Source organism: Moschus berezovskii, chromosome 21, assembly GCF_049115385.1.
Source record: "Moschus berezovskii isolate FMDL1 chromosome 21, NW_MosBer_1.0, whole genome shotgun sequence".
Classification (NCBI taxonomy): domain Eukaryota; kingdom Metazoa; phylum Chordata; class Mammalia; order Artiodactyla; family Moschidae; genus Moschus; species Moschus berezovskii.
This window is the reverse complement of record NC_142480.1, coordinates 42595534-42611766: the sequence shown is the minus strand read 5'-3', so window position 1 is coordinate 42611766 and position 16233 is coordinate 42595534. Positions and strand designations below refer to the sequence as shown.

At 43.0% G+C, this 16233-nt stretch overlaps 1 protein-coding gene across 2 annotated transcripts in view; it reads right to left on the bottom strand.

The window, feature by feature from the left end:
- The window catches only part of MTMR10 (myotubularin related protein 10), a 38392-nt gene that overhangs the window by 10380 nt on the left and 11779 nt on the right, over positions 1-16233 (bottom strand). For both annotated transcript variants that reach the window (XM_055417977.2, XM_088829574.1), the window contains exons 3-8: positions 15470-15606; positions 13069-13141; positions 12181-12323; positions 6486-6576; positions 609-768; positions 49-136 (exon numbers count right to left, since the gene is read on the bottom strand). In XM_055417977.2, the coding sequence (XP_055273952.1) occupies positions 49-136; positions 609-768; positions 6486-6576; positions 12181-12323; positions 13069-13141; positions 15470-15606 (692 nt within the window). The remainder of the gene's footprint in view (positions 1-48; positions 137-608; positions 769-6485; positions 6577-12180; positions 12324-13068; positions 13142-15469; positions 15607-16233) is intronic.

Sequence of the window (16233 nt, the reverse complement as noted above, 5' to 3'; positions counted from 1 at the left end):
CTAGAAAGTGGAACACAGTATTTGAGAGACCCAGCAGGCCTCACTTACTGGCATCCGTCTTCCAACAAAGGAATGGGAGAAGACTTTCAGGTCTTGATCTGCTAGCGAGCTCGGCACCACAAAGTACTCTGGAAGGCTGCAGATGAAAACACAAAGCATGACGTGGGAGCCTGGCTTCCAGTGGGACAAGCGTGCTCTGCAGACCCCACTTTAACTAACGTGCTCCCCACCTGGTGAGCACTGTGGGTACACTGAGGAGCCTAGACACAGTGGAAGACAGAAGCGACGCGGTCAGTGACCCCAAAAGCTGTATTACAGCAGAGGAGGAGTCCAAAGGAAGCACTGGAAATATCGTCTAGAATGACTATTCAGCAAACATGGATACAATTTCTAAAAAAAAACCAAAATCCACCCTGGTCCTGTCAACAGGCTATGGGGTAGGAAACACCAGTCACACCAACCCCACCCGACCCTCAAGTCTACCGAGAAGCATCAACTCCTCCTCTCTCCCTCTGGTCTGTTTCCCACCGAGTTCCCAATGATGGCAGAGTCTGACAACTACCCCTAAAAGCGCCCCGGCAGTGAGCACCCTGCCAGAGTGAACTCACCACGTGGAGATCATGTAGCCCTCGTTGATGGAGCAGACCCTCCAGCCTGAGGCGCCCGTCCTCTTCACCTCCCTGTCCCAGTCTGAGTACGTCTCGAACAGTGGCGTCTTCTGGCTGCTGCCGCCCCCAGCTCCCAAGGGTACTCCATTAGCTTTGCTGGCTACAAGAAAAAGCAACAGTATTAAGCCTGCTCTGAATCCTCTCTCCTGCCTCCTCTTGCCAATACACTGCGATGTAGCATCCCTGTTTGTCTCCAGTCTCTCCAAGGCCACCTCACCTGTCCCGGCCTGTCCTCACCTGTCCTGGCCAAGAGGCAGCCCCCTTCTCTCTCAGGACAGCCCCCGCGTCCACTCCTGCAGCACCTCCATGCCCTGTCCATCCACTGGCTCTGCCTGCAGCACCTTCTGGCACTAGAGAAGGCTCTCACATGGCCACCTGGACCACTCTCACTCTACATCACACACTGCCCGTTACATTCACTGACTACCTTCTCAGGGTATGAATGATGCTGCTCCCACATTTCCTCTCCACTCATCTTCTCCTCAACTTTCAGCTGTTTGTGGTCACTCTTGACCCGTTGCCCCAAGGTGAAGCAGGAACCCAAGTCACTGCTGGTTTTGCCAAAGAAATGAATGCATCCACCAGTGCCTGCACTCCTGAGCCGTCCGGACCTTCATCTCCACTCGTGACTTCTCAGCCCTTTCCTACTGTGACTCACTGTGGCACTCGTGGTCTCCACTCAGCTTTCCTCTGATGATAAGCTCACGTGGACTCCTCACACCCCACGAGAGGGCTGGTGCGATGGAGGGTTACAGAGGCCAGGACCTGACCTTCCCAAGCAAGCAAACTTTTCACTTGAGAGGTGCTGTGACCTGCCAGGAGCATGTGCACGGCCTCAGGAGGGCCTCAGAGGGAAAGAAGGGTCCAATCTGGGTGACAGAGGGCACCCCTCTCAGTCTGGGATCTCCCTACTTGAGCTGCACTCAGCCCAGCCAACTGCTGCCACAAGACACGCTTACTGAGAAACAGGCTTTCAGGATGCTGCCCTTGCCCCAACATCTCCAACTGCATTCTCCTGAAGTGCCCTCGCAGGCCTGCCCTGACCCTTGTTGCCCAGTGCTCTCCAACTCCCATCCCCCTGTAGTTGTGAAGACCCTTCTCCATCCGGTGAACACAACACGCCCATTCCCATGGACTACTTACTAAACCTGCTGTATATTTTCTGAGACCTGACCACAGGCTAAGGCCTGAAAATGGACAAACGAGTAAGATTTTACCCCTACTTCTGCACTGGGTGGACGTGAGCTATGAGGAGCAGGAAGCCCTGCGCTGTTGCTGGGGCCACAGGCTGTGTGGGGCAGGAAGGCTTCTGACCCGAGATGCTCTGAGCAGTCCTAAGGAACCAGTCAAAGCAAGCGCTGCCCAGTGGCTGATGAGAAGGAGCAGGGTGTGCTGGGCAGAGCTGGACTTAAGAAATGTGGCTGATTTGTACACCACTGAGTAGTGAACTACCTTAAGCGCAGTAAGGGTGCCACAGGTGGTGGCAGGGAGGCTGGGGAATGCCCAGACGCACAGGTGTGCTGGACCAAAGGGCAAGCACCAGCCACACACACTCTTTACATTTCAACTGAAATTTACACAGGACATGCCACCACTGGACAGCACTCATGACTCTAGATCAGGAAAGGTCTCAGGCGCCAGGCTAGGAATTTTGGATTTTATCCTTTAAGTGGCACCAGAATTATGATGATTATGATTCTAACAGAGCTTGTTAAAAGTTAAAATGCTCCTTCTGAGCCCACATCCTGGCACGCTGCTCCGTCTCAGCACCTGCTCTTAAGAGTGACAGCCACAGGAACATGCTGGGAAACCTGGGACCCATGATTGCTCTAGAACTCAGAACCTACATGGAACTCCCAGGCAATTCCCGCTTTACACACTGTTCCGAAACACCGAAACCCACAGCAAGCTAGTCAATATTAGAAAACCTAAGAATTTCATCATATGACCAAATTAAAGGGGGAAAAACCCTTCCAAGAACAGAAAAACATTTGACAGAGTTCGACACGTGCTCGTGATATAAAAAAATAGCAACTTTTAGCAAATTCGGAAAAAAAGGGAATTTCCTTAACTTGATAAAGGCTATTTATCAGAAACAAACAGGAAACATCATCTATATTCAAACCAAGAAAAGAAACGCTGCCTTTACCACCACCGCACAGAGATCCCCGCCACACAGAGACCAACACCACAGAGAAACTGAAAGAACACCGTGGACTTTCGTCAGGAGCCTGTAAATACTCTGGCAGCTCTGCCCTAGTGGGGAGCCGGGACTGCATGCTTCTCAGTGTCCTGAGGTCAAAGACTAGGAAGCTGGGCTGAGAACACTGTTTATGAGACTGCTCCCCTAGCAAAAATGTATAAAATCTCAAGCTCAGAGGATGAAGAGATGGCTTTTCCTGAACATGAAGCGAAGGCACCTACAGGGTCTTGCAGTGTGTGCTATTCCACAGCTTCTGCCTGTTCAGAACCCGTCCACGTCTCAGCCACCAGGATCAGGGCTCTTGGACACTTGACATCTTCTCCAGCAAGAGCTTATTATGGCATGTGCAGCAGGTACTCAGTCTGTCACAAGCGAGTCTGGCAATTTTTACGCTTTCCACGAAGTCCCAAGGCCCGAAGCCCATGCCTGTGTACGGGTGCCCAGGGAAGGCTGACTGGGCTGGTCCTCTAGAAGAGCCAGCCGCCCTGACGTTGCTGACTTAGGTCTCAGGATATCCGTCCTCAGCCAGCTGACAGGGACAGAACAGGGAGCAATCCTGACCTTCCCTAGCTCCTGTGACACAGTTCACAGTTCTTATCCCAGACTCCAGCCCTACAGAGTTTCCATGTAACCAGCCCCTCCATATTCAGAATGCCTCAAGCAACAGTAAAGACCATAAAGTGGTCAACACAGGAAAACAAAGCCCATCACTTCAATGACACTGCAGAAATCTGAGTCACACAGAGGGCGAGGAAGGGAAGAACAGAACTGTGATCATGAAGAAGTTCCAGAGAGCTGAGTCAACAAAGTGGTTCGGATGCAACATTCAGACCTCATGGGCTGGGTGGCGCCAGTGTTACTGTCTTTTAAAAGCTCTCCCAATAGGGATTCTGGTGTATAGGCTGACGCATTCCTACTGCAGAGACACAGCACCAATCACAACCATTCACAGCTACATGAGACTGTTAGAAGAACTAACAAACAACAAACTAAAACTTTCTACAGTTTTGAACAGAGTTCGTTCTCTGCAAGTGGTTTTCCAATAAGCACCTAAAGGAACATCCAGTGCTTACAAAAGGAGGATAAGACTGCAAAACAAAACGACGTCACTGAAAACATGACTTTCCTGCAGAGTTTACACTGCACCCAGACATCTTGTTGGTTCATCTGTAAGCAGGGGTCTACCACAGGGTGGAGCTGCTGACCCTGGGCCTGCCAGGAACCTGAGGTTTTCACTCTTTAGTCCAGAAGCACAATCTGACCTCTTGTCAATTTCATAACAAAGATGGACCTGTATCTTTTGGACGTTATTTGTCCAATAATACACTGACTGGTGAAAATAGCATCCTCGTGGTTGCTTTCAGGTTAAAAGAGGAAAAACAGAACTATTGTTCCTGTTTGTGCCTACACCTCCCGCGGTGTCAGCGTGGGGGTTGTCCCAAGAGATGTCCCACCCTGCAGGTGCTAGGCATCTTCCCAAATATCACGATCCTCCCAGAAGTATTCAAGTGATGCTGAACACAAGAGAAAACCTCAGGACGACTAAGACCAGCTAAAAGGCTCTTAGATAACTGCTGGGCACATCCTCCTGCTGCTTGTCCCAGTTGTGAGAACAGCTTTGTTGCCTGCCTGCCTGTATGTAGTAAGAGCTTCTTTAATCCAGCTGCTGAATCAAGGTGTCATCCTGAAAGTCAAGGGTGGATTACTGGGTCTTCCACTCACAGTTCAATAGATTCTGACTGCAGTGTGTGGAAATTTCAGGCCTCCTTTGATTTTACAGATGCAGTGTACCTTCTGCAACAGCAGGGAGGGTATGAAAGGATGTTACCCTACGAGGAACTTTCCAGAACTCTGGCTGAGCACTATGTGTACGAAGTGCCTGCTGAGGAGGAGTTTGAAGGATGCAATATAAAGTGCTCCTAGATAGTTTACATGTTAATCGTCAATCATTACTTTCTTGACAAGCTACAAGTGAGAAAATACAGAAGTGATGGACGGAAATAAGGAAACCCAGTGGTAGAGGGCTATGGACTGAATAAACTATTTAAAATATTAACATCCCAGAGATGCCCACAAGGAGTAGATGGAGACAACCGTGAGCAGTCAGGGAATCAGGCCTCGGGTCACCAAATGCATCAGATAGTTCACTGTCCTGGCTGAGTTCCAGGCATCACACTGTGCAGAACTTGCAGGTCTCTACCCTGGACTCATTCCTACCAGAAAAAAGGCAGCTGGTCTGTATCATGAACAGTGGGAATCAAAGGCCCTCCTAGGAGAGGTGAGAGTGTGATTGGGGATAACCCTGAGGATCGCATCTGCAGCCTGATGATGTGCCAGAGGTCCATCTGTCCACCTCCGAGTGCAGACTTACAGCACCTCATCTTCAGACAATAAGTGGATTTTCTTTATGTTAAATGAAAAAATTATTTGTATTGTTCAAGCCTAAGTTACAAACAGTTATATTTTGATACGAAAAATTAAGTTACAAACATTTTGTTATCCGATTTCTTCTAGCACCATAAGACAAAAGCTGTGACTTCCACCGGTCGCCTCTGCAGTGTTTAGCAGCATCGTCTGAAGCAGTGACGTGCACTGACGCCACATGCGGGCGTTACGTGTTATGTGCTGTGCCTGCGTCTTAACGCACTTACAACATAATGATACTGGAATACACTTTCATTACAAACATTACTTAGATGACTATACATGTTCTAACAAAATGTAAAAGGCCAGTAAAATTAGTAACTTACAAGCTCCCCATCAGGACCATGCTGGCTGGGTGAAGGGACCTTTCACTACAAACATGCAGCTGAGTCATCCTGTTCCCTTAAAGACAGGGCAAGCATGAGACTCAGCAAGCAACAGACAGGTGGTCACTAACCTACAAGGGGGCGAAGTGACACATGACCTCATTGATTTTCCTCTAGCCTTTTATGAGGTTAAAAAAAGGAAACCGGTTGTTCAAAATTACATTTGTATATAAAAGAACTCAGAATTATATGATCACTTGCAATTTTCTCTGGTGGTGTCATCACTGACATCTATGTGAACAGAACTATTCACTTTTGTAAAAATGGTTTAAAAATACACTTTTTTTTGTCCTTCAGATGAATGCTCATCTTCCTTTCATGAATCTTATTCATAATTATAAAGTCAATATTTTGACTTAATGAAGTCCATTAAAGAGTTCAGCCACTTCAGCTTTTGCATGAAATCACACCTTTCCAAAAAAGATTATGAATTTCAGATGTCTTTTAATTTCCTCCAGTTTTCTTAAAAGGTAAGATTACTTTAACTCAAGCTACCAATTAATGGCTGAGAGGGAGAGTTATCTTCCTTCATCATAAAATACAAGCCACTGACTGCAGGTAAAACACTTGACACACTTCCCATAAGCCTTTCGTTACAGTTGCTTATAGGTTCTTCACTTTTAAAGGAAATAATCTGACAAATATTATCTCTTTTAGTACAGAGTGCTTAATTCTCTAATAGTTATGAAGGTAATAATTCAATAATCATTAAGGCTCAGGTACTTGGAGGCTTCTCATAAAACATAAGAATAAAATTTAAGACAATGTAAAGTTAGTCACAGTAGTTAATATTTTCATATTTACCTGAATTGTGGTATTTTTTCCCAACATATTCAAATGCAAAGAGTAGCTGGAGGTCTGTTGGCTGGGAATAATGAGCTATTGCAAGGCATACCTAGGAAAAATTCTACATTTAGAATTGATTTCAACACATGTGGTTAAATGAAACGTACAACGAGGCCTTGGGTGTGGGGAGCATCATCTGGGGCAGGGTCTATGGACACTTGTTTCCATGTTTTCCTGCTGACCCAGAGCTGGAATGGGCTCTCTCAGGCCCGGGACCTCATTCACTGCTGTGCCCCCAGACACTGTTCAATCTTTAGTGACTACACGCTAAGTGTTCAGTATGTGTTTGCTGAGCTGAATTTTAACAGGGAAATAATTTTACTCAGATAAACAAAACTTAGAAAGTAAATGAAGCATTCTCAAAAAAGGCAATGACATATCCACTCCTAAAAAAAAAAAAAGAGAGAAATTTTCATTTTTTAAGGATGATAATTATTTAATACCAGCAATTCGGAAGGCTCAGTATAAGGGATGCTCTTTTAATGTTCATACCTCATTTTAGACTTTAGAAAAATCTAAAAACAGAAAAGCTACAATTTTTTTCTTACAAAAAGTAAAAATTAGTAAGAAACCCAAAAGTTCATGGGTGGTTAAAAGAGATACATAAAAAAACAAACAAACTGTTTAAGTAAAATGGTTGAGATTCTGCTGTGCTGGGAAAAGCATGGTCTTTTCCCAATGATCAGGGCTTGAATCCCAGCCCCACCATGCACCTGCCAGGAATCTGTGTGAAGTCAAAGCATTGCCTGGAGCCTCAGTCTGGGCATGTGAACCATGAAGATGAAACCGAGGCCGCACTGAGGATGGGTGACTTGAGCACATGCCCAGCCTCAGGAGCAGCTGCACACGGGGGATATGGCTGCGATCAACCTCAATTGCTGCTGGACTGAAGGATGGTACTCCATGCTTACCGAGCTCTGGACTAGATGACAGGAGACGGGAGAAAACAATCCCACATGAGCAGACAGAGGAAAATGAAGACAGATGCAAGGAGAGAACAACAGACCATCGTGCTTAAAAAGTTATCCTTTAGAAGAAAAAGCATTAAGCCAGAATGATATGCTTTTGACACTGAGCAAGCAAGAAGTTTAGTTAATTGTTAGTCCTTTTCAAATTAGCCATGTCTGCCGTGGGCTGATGCAGATTCTATTCACTGCTAAGTATGTGTCAGTTGTTAGAGATATATTGTAGAAGCCTTCTACAGAATAAATGCCTCCTATCTTACTAAATTAAAACATAAAACTAGGTTATCATTAGTTTCAGTTTTGACAAAAAACGATGACAATAATGGCTCCTTGAAACTTACAAAATACCTTGCTATTCTTAACTGTGGGAGAGCCTTCTCTGAGAGTCCATCCCATTTGGGAAGTTTAGGAGACAGTGACCTGCATTTCCATCCCCTGCCTGCTCACCAGTCCTTAGAACACTTCTTCTAGGAGCAAACTACAGAATCTACACCTTGAAAAAGTCCTTGTCACTTCCTACTCCTCTGGGCACCATGTTTATTAGTTTATAAGCTTGGTTGCACTTTTCTCAAGATTCTTTTTTCATTTTCATCCCATTTTGCAGCACTATCAGAGCCACAGTCTTAAGCCATAAATGCCTTATGGCATCTCTGTGGGCTTCCGTATATTCTAAAAAAAATAATAACACTTAAGGATTCTCTTCTAAAGATGAACTTTGAGAAACAACTCTGTTCTCTGGATTATCTGCTGCAGTTACCAGATACCTGCAGGCTGAATTAAATCTCCTCCATCAGGCAGGCTCTACCAGCCCTCCTGTGCCTACCCCCACCCCCCACCCCATCCCTCAGCAGTCTCTGGTGTGGAAGCACCTGTCTGAATATGGTCCATCTGACTCAGTCCCAGCCACCTCCTTCTCCACACTCTGTTCAAGAAGCCCTTCCCCAGTGATCAACCAACCACTCTTTCTCTGAAGCTGTCATCTCTGGTCAGTGCTCTGCAGTTAGCTGAGCTTGTGGAGCGGTCCTTTCCAGGGCTTCACATACTAGTCACGAGCATGGATCAGGAGGAGGATACCGGGTTCTCTGTTTTACTTCTACAGGGAAGTTCAATTCTTCCAGGGCAGACACCATGTCTCCTCCCTTCAACAGGTACTTTTGGAGCAGCCATCTGTCCTAAGCCCTGGAGACTCAGAATGAACAAAACACACACAAACCCTGTGCTCACCCTGAGCTTACATTCTAGTGGGGAAGACAGACACTGAAGCTGATCAACAGGAAAGTCTATAGTAAAAGAGACAAGTGTGAGTGCTACAAAATAAGCAGGGAAGAGGATGTGAGGGAAGGAGAGAGCACGTTAGTTCTTTAGAAGAGAAGACCAGGCAAGGCCTCCGTGCACATCTGAGGAAGCCCAGGAAACTCTGCACTTCTGCCATCTCCTTAGTACTTTCTGGGGGCGCTCTGCACTTCAGAACAGCTGAACTGAAAATACCAGTTTACAGAATGAGTTCTAATGTAGTCAGGAAGTACTCCAAGCCCATCATACTAGTCATCACTTTCTCTGAGACCTTTAGAAAGCAGTCAGGGGTCGTGTTTACACAAAAGAAATCCACAGATCACTGATGATGGAAAATGTTTTTTATGGCCACCAAGCCTATCTGCTAGGCAAAACCCAGCGCAGCCCATTTCTAAAAAGCCCTTAAAAATAGCACAACATCACATTTACAAAGGTTAGGAAACAAGCCTTTAAAAGCATTCACATTTAAAGAAGACTACAAAAATACTGTGACACCGACTCAGTTTAATCTCCTGCTCTACAGTTGATTCTGGGGGAAGGAGACACAGCCGGACCTAAGCTGTTGATCAGCAGTGTAACCACAAATGCGATGACTCCGCTCAGGTAACCTCAGTCCGGGCTACCTTTGGGAACCCAGACAAAGGCACACACAACTGTATTATACTCCCACTGTCACTGCAGGACACTCTGAGAAGAGCAGGAAAGCCAGGAGTCCTCTTCCTTCAGCCTTTCCACACACACTACCTAAAATGCCTATGTCCATGTTCCTAGGTTCTATCACTAAGTGTAATAAGAGACTTAAAAAAGTAGGTCTCATTTTCATGTACAATTATTCCAATCTAATGTACTCTCTAAGCATTAAAAAAATTTCAGAAAAACTCTACACCTTTGAAAACTGCTTCTGAAATAGTTCATTTGACCTGGCTATTGTAGGAAATTGTAATTTTTTATAGTACTATTGATTGATATTTAGGCAATAACAAAATAGACTACCAGAAAGCTTTGGAGCAATATTTAACAATATGTGAACCAATTTAACATTTCAAGATTTTGTAATTCAAATAGGAATATAACTGCTGTACTTCCAAAAATTATCAATGGTTCACACATCAGAGAACTGTGAACACGCATCTGGTCATTTTAAAACAATTTACAAAAATCAGACTACTTCCAGAGAAAACGGTATTCAAAGTTTCCAGGAGGTAGAATCAAGCTGTGACTTCCCAACTGTGACCTAGTTTCAAATGAAAATTTTCACATGAAATAAGAGTATACTAGAATTTTTGTTTTAAATTCATGAAGACATTAAGCTTTGGCAGCCATACATGATTTAACCTGTGTTTGAAGATATGTAAATCAGGGAAAAAATTATTCACTTGTATTCTTTTTTTCTGGCCGTACCACACAGCATGTGAGTCCCTGACCAGGGATGAACCTGAGTCCCTTGCAATGGAAGCGCGGAGTCTTAACCACTGGACTGCTAGGGAAGTCCCTCCATTTATATCCTTAATGCCTATGTTTCTTTCCTGTATTTGCCCCCTTATGATTATACAAAGACAAAAACAGTATTTCTTTTGGGTGTGAGGTAACTGCTTTTTATATTTTAAGACAGTGGGGAAAGGATTTTTGCCAGCAATCTGGTCCGCAGAAAGGACATAAAAAACTGGAGCTGCCTGGCCAGTTTTGTGTAGATGGTTCAGTGAGGCCCCTGAAGCACTTGCAAGCAGCAACAACAGATAAGGGATATTCTGAATTTCTGTTTCATTCATTTGGAAATTAATCATTTATGTGGAAACATCTTTCACGCTTCTACTTTGTACTGTTAAATTTAATTTTCATTTGTTCACGCTTTACTGCCTCAATTATACTTAGCAACAAGTATCCTAGGTGGTGCAAGAAGGAGTCAGATAATTATGATTTTCAGTGACTGACACAGTGTCATCTGAAACACAGAACAGAGGATGGGAGAAACGTAAACTTCCTGGAAGACTGTTGGGCCACTGTATCAATTTCTTACTTAAAAAAAAAATCCTGTTGTAACTCCATTCCCTCAGTTCCAATGGTGTCCCTATTCTCAACATGCTATATACCCTGAAGGTAATGTTTCCATAAGCAGATTCCTGGTGCTTTGGTTAAACAACTATAGAGGAATTTTAAAAATTAACTTGGTTCAACTATTTTATATGCAATCTACCACCTAATTAATTCTGAAGTCTTTCTACATAAGAACAGCTACCTCAAACTAGTAAAATGCCAAAATCACAAACTGCAGAACTGAATGGCTAACAGCAGTCATAAAAGTTATCTGGCTGAATTTCTCATCCTGCAACATGCAGAAAGATGGTCTTAACACACTCTCTCTGAAAACTGGTCAGCAACAGACCCACCACTACTTCTGCTACCTAATCGAGCTGCAATGGCCAGGCATCTTCAGATATTCATTTCATGTTTGCCCTCCTGTAAAGAAACTGTTGACTCTGGTTCTAAAAATAAACTTATCACCTCCCCACCAAAGTACATGAAGACAGCTGCCATAAGATTTTTCCGATAGCCTTACTAATATCAACAGAAAATTAACTGCAGTAAGTTTACTGACCATGGAGAACAAATGTACCCATTTCTCGTGGCCCCAAACTCCCTCATCGCTCCTCTATTCCCAATACACGAGAGCAAGGCTCCCTGGGAGATTCTGTTAGTAGACTCTGCACTTGCTGCACCACAAACTAGCCGGGGTGGGAGGTTGCTTAGGAACAGCTTCACTCCTCTACTAAAGCCAAAATATGGACTCAAAGAAGGAATTTCTGCCCTTGAATCTCACTCCATGAGTTTGCAGTAAACATTTCCTGTAAGGCAGGGGAAAAACAAGGCAATTAAAAAGCCCTTAGCTTTTAGTTGCCCCTGTGGAATATCATTTAAATTAATTCATTAAAATTTCTTTATTGTTCTAATATTTATTAGACCCCTCTTACAACTACATATTTACCTAACCTTATGTAACCTCAGTCGAGCTTTTAGTTTGATAATAAAGCTCTGAGGTTCTGAATTAAGTCTTACCAAACCTCAATTACAATATAGCATCATCTTTCCAATCTTTTTAACGAGAAAAAAACCAGCTGGTAATGATCTTAATGTAAAAGGTACATGATAGTTTTTTGTATTGTAGAAGTTGATAAAAAAAAAATTATTTAGAATAGCTTAAAGTAGCCATAAACTAGCCCAAGAAAATAGTTCTAGAAACATTCCTGACTTTCACTTTACATAAGGAGACTTCTAATAACTTCTCCTAAAAAAAAAAAACAAACAAAAAACTGAGCAGCTGAGAAATGAGAAATTCCATAAGGAACTGCAACTGGTGAACACAGTGCAAAAGCTGTGACAGAACTTAACAGGATTACCTTTTTGGCGCTTTCAGGACCGGATTCATCAAAGCGAAATCTGACAATTCTGAAATCTTTACAGTAAATAATTAACTCTGTTGGATTGAATTTCAGCTTCTGGTTTGGACCCAGGACTTTCTGCTTCCTCTTGTGGTCATTTACTGAAAAGGAAAAAAATTTCTTTCTTGATACTTACTCTTTAGTATACTTTAACAAACTCTTGCTGAGAACAACTGGAACATCGCCCACCACTTGGGTACTGCTTCTCTGGAATCTTTCCTATTCAAATGTGAGTCTGAGAACTTTGGGGGGTCAGTTTTAACCCTGCTTCTGATGATACCAAAGATATCTCTTTACAAAAAATCACTACCATCTATACTTAATGATTAAAGTTTTAATTAAAAGAAGGACAAATACCAGAAAATATAAAAAGCCATATTAGAGAAGGCAATGGCAAGCCACTCCAGTACTATTGCCTAGAAAATCCCATGGATGGAGGAGCCTGGTAGGTTGTAGCCCATGGGGTCGCTAAGGGTCGGACATGACTGAGCGACTTCACTTTCACTTTTCACTTTCACACATTGGAGAAGGAAATGGCAACCCACTCCAGTGTTCTTGCCTGGAGAATCCCAGGGACGGGGGAGCCTGGTGGGCTTACGTCTATGGGGTCGCACAGAGTCGGATACGACTGAAGTGACTTAGCAGCAATAGCAGTAGCAAAAAGCCATATATTTTATATCTCTATTTAAAATAATTTACTGATTACTTTTTCATTAATTTTCCTGGGACTCAAAAAATAAAAATAAAAAAGGACAAAACCTACAGAAACAAAATTCAAACCAAAGTACTTGAGGGATATAATTCTTCAAGTGAGAATTCAGCAACTGAGTGAAGAATAATACATACGTGTGACTATTTGCTCAATACACGTTAAAGGCACATCATGTTCGCCAAGTAGAAGGTTTCTGTAGTGGAATTTCTGAAATAAAAAAGTACATTCATGTTAATTCTGTTAGTAATCACTTCCCAATGGTAATGACAAGCCTCACTGTTAGGTATGATGAGAAGCTGCAAGGACACTCTCTGAAAAGAAAGGAAAGTTCTTGCCTGTGTGCAGCTATGACAGTTGGAAAAGGAAATGGCACCCCACTCCAGTATTCTTGCCTGGAGAATCCCAGGGACGGGGGAGCCTGGTGGGCTGCCGTCTATGGGGTCGCACAGAGTCAGACACGACTGAAGTGACTTAGCAGCCGCAGCAGCTACAACAGTGCTGGCACTGTGGCAGCACAGAACACACTCCAGTAGGAATCAGGGGAGGAAGGGAGACATGACATGCCTGCTTCGATCACATTCTCCCCACCCTTCTCCCACACTTTAAACAATAAAATTAGGGCAGATTACACACTACAGTGTCACAGTAACTTACAGGATATGTCACAGTATCCTGTCAATCACTTCAAAACAAACACGTGTATGTCTAGTCCAGGTAAAACTATCACTAAAATAGTAAAGAAATGGGTCTTCACAGTCATCAGATTTTAATGGGTAAAGTCATGGCCTGATTTTCACAATGGAGATTTTAGAGCAGAAAGTCTACCAGAAATAAAAATCTTCAGTCAAACTATTGCTTGTTTGTTAAACTTACTTTTTAAACACACTTTCAAACTAAGGACATAGCTGATGCTATTAACCTTCTGTTGGTGGGGCACTGGCTTATTTTTTTCTATTAGTGGTACTGGATTTAAGCTCTTCCAGGTGTATGGGTCTCATTTACAGTGAAATCTGGGGCCAAAGATAGAAATAAAGCTAAAAACAAAAGGAAAAACCCAAGTTTACAGTCTAATAAGCTAGTGTCTCTACATAGTAGGTATTTCTAAATGCCTTAAATTTACACACTGCACTACACATTGCAATTGTGATTGAAACATACTTATCCATAGTTACACACTTCAGTCAAAAGTTTAGAATCAACATCCAATTATAACTATCACAAATAAAGGTCTAGGGGGTAAAGTATATAACACTTTACAAATCAAAATAGAAAATAAAAATTGAGGAAAAGTCCAGAATTATTAAGTTAGTCAAACGACTGAATTTTTGAGAACTCAAAGTACATGGAGCTACTCTTATCCAGTTAGAAATAAAATAGCAAGAGGTTATTAAGGAAAAACTTTATCAATATTTTTCTTCATTCTAACTGTATTAGAAATTTGAAACAAGAATTTGACTTTTTTGGAAAAATACCAGTTAAAGATACTATGAAATACATAAAACATGCAGCATTTATGAGATTATTTGCTGTATACTCTTTTTTCTCTTTATGACCAGTCAAAAAGGATCTCTTTGTTTTTATATGTAGGTTAAAAGATTCAGAAGGAAATAATAGCTCCCTTATTAAAAAGGTTACATAAGCAAAGACCACAGAGGATAAATATAGCAATGTGACTTAAAACCATCTCACTAACTGCACCCGTCTCAACATTCTCTTTAAACTTTACTTTGAATTTTAATGTAATACATTCCTAACCTTACATTCAGTTCAGTTCAGTTCATTCGCTCAGTTGTGTCTGACTCTTTGCAAGTCCGTGGACTGCAGCATACCAGTCCATCACCAACCCCTGGAGCTTGCTCAAACTCATGTCCATTGAGTGAGTTGGTGACACCATCCAGCCATCTCATCCTCTGTCATCCCCTTCTCCTCCTGCCTTCAATCTTTCCCAGAATCAGGGTCTTTTCCAATGAGTTGGTTCTTCGCATCAGGTGGCCAAAGTATTGGAGTTTCACCTTCAGCATCAGTCCTTCCAATGAATATTCAGGACTGATTTTCTTTAGGATGGACTGGTTGTATCTCCTTGCAGTCCAAGGGACTCTCAAGAGTCTTCTCCAACACCACAGTTCAAAAGCATCAATTCTTTGGTGCTCAGCTTACTTTTACGGATGTGAGAGTTGGACTCTAAAGAAAGCTGAGTGATGAAGAATTGATCCTTTTAAACTGTGGTGTAGGAGAAGACTCTTTAGAGGCCCTTGGACTGCAAGGAGATCCAACCTTACATTACTCACTTATTAATAATTTTATTGTAATTTTTCCACATCTGTGCTTTGTGTAAGAATATGTATTGCTTAAGAGTATAAAAGTGAAGTCACTCAGCCGTGTCTGACACTTTGTGACTCCATGGACTGTAGCCTACCAGGTTCCTCCATCCACGGGATTTTCCAGGCAAGAGTGGGTTGCCATTTCCTTCTCCAGGCATAACGTATAAGAGTATAAAGCCTTGATACAATTAAACAGCATACAAATCAAACGTACCTGTAATGGCATTGGATCATCCGTAATGAAGGAAATTTTGAAGTTACTGCATATCAGTTTTCCCCACAAATCATACTGGCTTGTGTCCGATGCGATGCATTTTCTCACAAAATTGACTTCATTTACAACAATTTCTCCTTTACAAAAAGAAACATATCATTGTGCAAAATACAAACACACCATAAAATGTAACAGTTGCTGTGTGACCTAGAAGGAAGATTTCCTGATGACAGTAAGAAATACTGAGCCAAGACTTCACAACAGTAACAGCCGCAGTGGGGTGCTGTGCTCCATTTGTGAGATACAGAACCTTAGGCACAAAGACCTTGGGGTCTGAGATGTTCCACCAGAAGGGCTGAGCTGGAGTCTGCACTGTCTACAGTGTTACACTGCCTCTCATTATTTACCGAAAGGTGTCCCAGAGAAGAAAGGACCTGCCCTGTCTCCTGCAGAGTATTACTTGATGGGATAGTTATGTTCTATTAACACGTGACTTGATCTCCAAAGCCCATGTCTTCAATTCCTTTCATAAGAGATGAGAAACAGTTCAGTGTTAATCTCAAGATTAAGAATGCAATCTATTTATCCTAAAATGTTAGTCGTTCAGTCGTGTCCAGCTCTCTGCGATCTCATGGCCTGTAGCCTGCCAGGCTCCTCTGTCCATAGGTTTCTCCAGGCAAGAATACTGGAGTGGGTTGCCGTTTCCTTCTCCAGAGGGTCTTCTGGACCCAGGGATCGAACCTGGGTCTCCTGCATGGCAGGCA